Source organism: Patiria miniata, unplaced genomic scaffold, assembly GCF_015706575.1.
Source record: "Patiria miniata isolate m_02_andy unplaced genomic scaffold, ASM1570657v1 HiC_scaffold_5, whole genome shotgun sequence".
NCBI classification, from domain to species: Eukaryota; Metazoa; Echinodermata; class Asteroidea; order Valvatida; family Asterinidae; genus Patiria; species Patiria miniata.
In genome coordinates, this window is record NW_024037072.1 from 17,900,160 (window position 1) to 17,907,932 (window position 7,773).

Here is a 7,773-nt window from a genome sequence, read left to right on the forward strand (position 1 = left end):
GCCAGTGGGCCCCAGTGCACGGCCTATTATTAGCGCCTGGGAATTTACAAAAGTTTAACGCAACAAGCACCCTAAATAATCATTTCCCCACATTAATAAGGATCAAATGACCCGAAACGGTCAGGTGACCGGTCCAGTATATGAGTTTATATTTATAATTATGATTAGAGAGTCAGCAATACTTAATTTAAATTAATTGAAATTCTGCATTAACGAAGTAAGTAAGGATGATGCAATACGGCCAAGGGACCGGTCCAGTATATGAGTTATATTTATTATTTATGATTAGAGAGTCAGCAGTACTTAACTTAAATTCATAAAAATTCTGCATTAACGAAGTAAGATTTAGATGATCCGAAACGGCCAAGTGACCGGTCCAGTATATGAGTTATATTTATTATTTATGATTAGAGACTCTGCAGTAATTAATTCGAATTCATTGAAATTCTGCATTAACGAAGTAAGGATCAGATAATCCGATACGGTCAGATGACCGGTAAAGTGTATTAAAAAAAATAGTGGTCAGATGACCAGGAGTTTGCTAAACATCAGCGGATCAAGTTGGTTATGAGTGGTCGAGGGGGATCAAATGATCCAATATGGACAATTAAGATGAACAGTTAAATGTATAATTCATGGCCAGAATTCATTATTTTGGACGTTAACACAGTAATTTTCATGTCTATTATAAGTTGTAGCTCAAAGAAGAAGAAGAAAGATTAAGACTATTAGTGAAAACTCGGTGTTTGTGATCCCACCATTAACCCATGCTGCAAATAAATAATTAGAAAAAGATACAGTCCATCATTTGTAATCCAGTAAAACAAACACAACTATCTCCACTCGCTATACCCATGGACAATCCCTGAGTGGAACCTCCTACCTGACTCCACTAAAAACCAACCCACACTGAACTCCTTCAAAACCCAACAAGACAAGATAAATATCAGCCAACTTCCCACCCATGCATGCGCACTTCGACATTTAGTAATCAACCAGCACCATGACAGCGTTACCTGCACGTGATAGCCCCACCATAGGCGATTGTGAAGTAGTTTACAGATACAGAGATACAGATGCAAATGACTTGTGATTTGTCCTCGGGAGGACAAGCATTTGCATCTGTATCAAGTCTTAATGGGACTTGGCAATGAGGAACTTCAATAGCCATACAATGCGTGTATACGCGCAAGGCCGGGTTATGTTCATAACGACCTCGGCCTCATGCAGTACAAAAGGGAAATTGCGGCGTGACTGGCGCTCACAATCATGCACGTCCACTACAGTGCATGTAATACAAACGTACCTCAAACCACAAAACTGAACATCTTCGTGATGGACATAACTGGAAGTTCGTGACAGTTGCTGTTTGCACCACAGTTGCTACTTTGAAGAATACTTTTCCCACTCGTTAAACTGAATTGATTTTGTTAAACACTATGGCTAATTTTGTCGTTGGAACGGAGAAGTGGCTGAGGATTCTAACAAGCATCGGCGCTATGTATCTTGAGTGTAGTTTGTGGGGAGCTGTCCAGCCGTTGGTATCGGAATGGGACTGGGCAATGAACAACGTGACGCGAGAGCCAACGGAATCTCAAACCAGTGACGGAAATGAGATAGAGACAAGAACGAGTTTTACTGTTGCCGCCATTTTCTTCGCGATGGGACTTGTGGAAATTATTTTATCACCCATTACCGGCATGGTCGCTGACAGGTGTGGATTTGATGTAATGATTCTCTTGAGCCTGTTATGTGGTGTTTCACAGAGTCTCCTTTTCGGATGCTTTGACGCATCTGTTGTGACAGTTTTAATCTATCGTATTCTCGGAGGTGCATCTAGTGCTTTGTCGCAGACCATTGGAATTGCTCGGATCAGAGATGTGTATACTTCTGAATCGAGAGAGTGTAGCACCGCCATTGCTGTAGGCATGAGCAAAATGGCCGCCGGTTATTTTGCGGCACTTATCACTGGAGAACTCTACCATTTTATGAAACATCGAGTATTTCTTTTGTTTCTACCTGTTTGCCTGATACTCATTATTGGTGTATTGTTAACGTTTAGAAATGGAAATTTCCATTCGAAAACCGAACTCAAAGGAGAGGACGAAGGCAAGCAACACTTATCGTCAAAACTGCGATGGAGGGTCGTTTTCGATGTTCAGCTCATAATACTTTGTATCTGCTTCTTCGTTACGGGTCTTGGCGTTACAGCCTTGGATCCCTCTCTCGCAGTATGGATGAAATCCGTCTACGGAGCAGGTGCTGCCCCGGTGGGCTTCATTCTTGGAGTATGTGGCTTGGTTACATTAATAGCTAACATCACCAGCGGTCAGGTCTTACATATCCTGAAGGACTGGTCTTGGATCTTCTGCATGACATCTCTCTGCATAACTGGGCTGCCATTGGTGTTAATAAACTTCTCACCGGATATTGTTTCTGCTGGCGTTGCCTTGTGTGGGTTTTTCTCTGGTCTTAGCGCAGTTCGTTTCACCCTAATTTTGCTGTGCACCACCATCGCCAACAGCCGCTATCCCCAAGCGTGCGGACATGTATTTGGCATTGTGAACATTGGTTGGGCGGCCCCATTTCTGGTGGGACCTCTCTTAGCACCCTACATGTTTGGATCAACCTGCGCCGTATGCATTATTGGAGCAGCTTGTATTGCCAGCGCGCCACTGGCCATATTTCTTCGGCAGCCGGATTCCAACCAAGGACTCAATTTAATGGATTGTTGTGCAGATGACCACGGAGAATATAAAGTGCTGACCAAAAATGACGGAGTACCGTTTGCATATGACATCTCTGAAGAAACTCTACAGCCCAAAGTGAAATAGGCCTAGCCCCATGAGAGATAACTGTGTGACAAACCCACTTATCCTGTAATCCTTTAGTAATTGCTCCCGCGCTAGAGTTATTGGTATTTAATGAATATTTCACGGTAAATACCCTATAAAAGCACTGACTGGCTTTTATTCGCTTTTAGTTGGTGCCCATGTACAACCATTATGTGCGATTTCCATTAGCACGTCGTTGAGCCGGCATCTTCTGCCCTTTCTACCAAGCTACGTACCCCTCATCGCTGGATCGTGGCCGAGGCTGACTGTACTACCGGACGGAGTCCTGGACTGTCTTTTCTTTGCGACACATTGGACAACTACTCACCAGTTGCGATTTTACATCGATTTTTAAAAGCTGTAAATATTTGTTAACTCCTGTTAAATTTTTGTCCGTTACGAAAACGTACAAAATTGATGCGGACAGACCCTTAAGTTGCACTAGGTGTAGAGAGTTGTTTTTTTGAGGCCCTTAGGTGCATATGTGTAAGCTATCCAAAGGTATATGGTCTTCACAGTCTAAGATCCGGCGGGGCTTCCCACCTAGTTAACAAACATGTTCCTGAAGCATTGCTAATGCAACATGGTCGTTTCCAGCTGAATTGTTAAAGAGCCTGTTTTTAATGTGGAAATGACGCACTGCATGTTGTGACTGTAGATTTCCAGGTCGTAAACAGAAAGAGAAAAAGTATTCACATACTGTAAGCCCCACAGCCACTTTCTAGTCTGTAAACCTGGCTCTTTGCCAAGGACATGCCAAGGACTGAAAATCCTGATTGCCTCACAGCTGAAGTGGGTAACATCAAAATCAGAGTTGATCTATAATAGTCACAAGAAGACAATCAATATGAATCACGGGTCAGTTACAAGTTTTTCACAAGTCGATCTCAAATCAATCACATAAAATTCATAAACCTGGCTCTTTGCCAAGGACCTGCCAAGGACTGAAAATCCAGATTGCCTCACAGCCGAGGTGGGTAACATCAAAATCAGAGTTGATCTATAATAGTCACAAGAAGTCAATCAAATTACAAGATATCCAGTCTTTGATTTTTTTGGGGAAAAAAAGCACAACAGATAACTTGCCCAATTGTCATTCATTCATTCACATTGATTGTGACTGGCACTTGTCTGCATGGGCGTCGCCAGGATTTTTTGAAGAGGGGGGCAAAGCACTTGCAGAAGGGAAGGGAGAAATCTCCGGCCGTGGGAAATAATGACGCCCATTTTGTTAAATATACATTAAATTAACAGTAATATGATTCGCCCCTCATCTTCTACTTGCCCCTCCCTTCCTCCGCCCATTTCCTGGTTTTGCTGAAGTGCACGAATCCGCTAAGCAATATTTGTATGCCAAGCAGTACTGTGAAATCGGGTCCAGGTTTGATTCCTTCCCCATTCCTTTCTTGAGAATTTCAATAATTATTCTTACCCTCTTTTGGCAGGTGTGAAGGAAGCCAGCGAGGGATCGGATAAAACGCCGGATAACAACATGTTTGTCTTTCCGCTGCGTTCCTTTCCGGCCCTAGACCCCTTCATGAAGAACCCAACCGACCTCCAGCCATACAGTGTACATGTCACGGCACAGAAGAGATTTGACTACTTGCTGTCTAAAAGGTAACTTGGGTTTTTTGCAACATAGTTGCATTGAACTTTCATCGAACCAAATATTGGCTTACACCTGTGACCCGTTGTAGTGGAAATTGTTGATACTTGTAGGTGAGGGCAGTTCAGCACATCTAGGTCTTGCATGTTCATTTCTCTCTTGTGTGTATTTTTTACATTTGAATTATGCCGGTGGAGGGGGAAGGGGAAGGGGGGGGGGCAGTAAGGGAGTGCTCAAACTCCCTTTCGCCCCGTTAAAAATATTTTATCAAAAGTGCCCCTAAAAGGCAACTTACTGCATGCACATAATCTGCAATTTAGAAAGTACCGTCACGCAAATTGCCATCTAAGAGAGATACCCTTATGGGCTCCTCAACTCCCCACTTTCCTCGGTTCAAAATTTTCTAAAACCAAGTAAAATTCTCTTGATGCGTTATGTGCAATCTAGACCGGCCGTCATGTATACGAAACTAAGCACCGCCCCTGTACACTTCTTGTTTGCATCTAGATTGAGCCTTCAGAACGAACGTCAACAGCGCATGCAACGACGCTGGCACCATCTGAGTCCACAGGTCATTCCCTGCAAGTGATGCCATGACATCTCCCTCCTACATGTGTACCCCAAAACCAATTTTACTGTCTGATAATTCTGTGCTTGTGGTGAAATTATATTTATGCGTGTTCACACTGCTTCAGTCCATGATAAAGGCACATTCATGTGCATGATTCCAGTGGCGCACCCAAGGTGTAATTTTTTTTCAGTCCCAGTATTTGACCTTGGTGATATGAATGTGGCCTATTTTCGAGTAGTATAATAGGGGTGTCATAGTTCGCCCCCCCCCCAAAAAAAACCCCAATTTTTTTCTGCAGCCAAAAATTTGGGGCAACATTTTTTGAAAAAAATTAACTTCTAAAAAATTTGAACATTTTTTTGGTGAGCCCCCCCCCCCCCCCAAGCCAACTCCTGGGTGCGCCACTGCACGAGTCAAAGGTTTCTACTTATGAAACTCCTTTTTTTGTGCAGTTTGACAATGATGTGCAGGGGATGACTGACTTGGGGGAACGTGGCACAGCCACATACTGATTTTGATAAAATTGATAACCATCAACATGTTTATCATTGCTTTGAAAACATAGCTCAGGTGGATCTATTTATTTATGGTTTTTTTCATGGGGGGAGGGGCACACCAATGGAGATCTGTACCTGGTTGTGAGGGTTCTTTGATGTAAAACTATAGCATGACAAGGAGGCTGTACCCCATGGGAACACCCTTTAAATCTGCCTCTGTGCATTTTGATGAATGATCCTGCACATGGCTAGGAAAGTGTGGGAGGGGAAAGAAATTTCACTGATACGACATTGAGAAGAAAAAAAAACTATGCAAGAAATGTTCCACTGCAGCAACCTCTGCTCTTTTGTTGGAATGAAGAGAACTTGATGTTTTTATTTTAAGAATATTAAACATCATAGTTCTTTACATACAGCTTCCAAGCTATAAAAAAAGCTTCAACAAAAGGCATACTTTACAAGAAATGTATTGAGAAATTGAACACTGCACATTGTGACAGGATTTTTTTTACATTCCCCAAAGACAAGATAAGTTTGCGGTAGCACCATGTGAATAAATCTCTTTTATGAGTATGTGTGGTTCATCCTTATAACATCGCATCATCGTTGGAATCCCTCGTTCTCCTGACGACGGGCAGAGCATACTGTTCGAAACATTGAGTCCCTCCGGTTCTTTTTAGAACCACACATACTCACAAAAGAGATATATTCACATGGTGCTATCGCAAACTTATCTTGTCTTACATTCCCCTGTCACCCATTTATTTTCACCCCAGCTTTTTCTCATTGGAGAGTATGACCTTTCAGTTCCCACCCAGATTTTTCCCTTCCAAATTTGCCACAGACATTGTGGTTTACGTCATCAGGGGGAAAAAAAGCTGTCTGGCATTTTAGATCTCTCGCAGCAAACTATAAATCACCCTGGATTTCCTGAGACTCGCAACAGATTAGAATGATAGGAGTTGCTTTCCCCTGAATGAGTTCATCATTATGGATCGACTGGCAGTCCAGTCAAGACAATTACGTGCACGCCCAAAACTAAACTGTTTTTTGTTTGCAACAGTAGTTTTGGGCCAAGGTGAAAAAGAAATCATATAGATTAAGAAGGCATCAGCCATTTTCTCAGGACCGAGTATGTTTATTCTACTGTGAATATGACAAGAAATGAGTGAAAAAAGGACCTTAAGACTCGTTCGTGAGATCTGATCATTTAGGTTATATATGTACATATTGAAAGTGTGAAATATTTATAAAGTTAATAAACTAAGTGTAAGTTTGAATACTTAATTCGCTAATCCGCCCGCTGATTAAAGTAATGTATTTTAATGATATCGGTAGCTAATTTAGTTGAATTTAATGAAATTGTTTTGTCTTTCTGTAAGAAAATAACATCGAATAAAGCTCGACAGATTGGACACATTTTTGTTAGAACCATTTTGTTGGACTCGACGCGACAATCGGAGTTGTCAACAAGTCACACGGGTCAACATCTACTCGAATAGACTGTGATAAAAAAACATTCCTTCTTCGTTGTTCAGCTCAGTGTTGTTTTATTTAAACACTGATTTAAATCACGATTTTAATCAGTTGATATTAAAAAAAAAATCATTAAAAAAAAAAAATTCGAAATTCATGTAAAACGTAAAAAAAAAACCACGATACGCTCGTAGATAAGAGCTTTTAAGGTTGCAAACCAGTAAATCGGTCCGAAATTGCCTACATCGGCCAAATCACGATTTGCATGCCCTCAAAATCTTCAGTATTTGAGCATACTGTGGGCCATGAACTGGAGGGTTTGTAAAAAAATATGGATGGAAGTTGTGCACAGGACTGTGAGCTTGTAGTTCCCTTCAATTCCGTTCGACCTAGACTACCCAAATCACCGTGTTGTGAAGGTAAGAATGTAAATGTATGTTATGTGAATCGTGCAACACCTGGTTTCTCACACACCGTGCTCTTATATCAGATTTTGTACTCGACAGTCTTGCAAGATCAGACATTGGCCAGTACCCAGCTATCAGCAAGTTAATGAGTGACATACTTGATGATCACAGTCTTCATCAGCTAGTGAAAAAGCCGTCGAGGGATCAAAACATCCTCGACTTATGCCTCACCAATTGCCCATCATCTGTAGACTACGTTCGGGTACAGTGCCGAATTAGTGACCACGATTATGGTCATCGTGGGAGTGAAAATCAACCCCAAGATCCCAGTCCAGACCACCGAACCGTAAAGTGTTGTTCTACAGCAAGGTAAATTGTGCTG

At 41.9% G+C, this 7,773-nt stretch overlaps 1 protein-coding gene across 1 annotated transcript; it reads left to right on the forward strand.

Annotated features, from left to right (window-relative positions):
• The first annotated feature begins 1,183 nt into the window (after nucleotides 1–1,183).
• Nucleotides 1,184–5,274, forward strand: LOC119742071 (vesicular acetylcholine transporter unc-17-like). Its single transcript, XM_038218094.1, has 3 exons — nucleotides 1,184–3,194; nucleotides 4,280–4,451; nucleotides 4,948–5,274. Exon 1 carries the CDS (start codon nucleotides 1,440–1,442, stop codon nucleotides 2,832–2,834), a length of 1,395 nt encoding a protein of 464 aa, XP_038074022.1. The 5' UTR covers nucleotides 1,184–1,439; the 3' UTR covers nucleotides 2,835–3,194; nucleotides 4,280–4,451; nucleotides 4,948–5,274.
• Nucleotides 5,275–7,773: the final 2,499 nt, after the last annotated feature.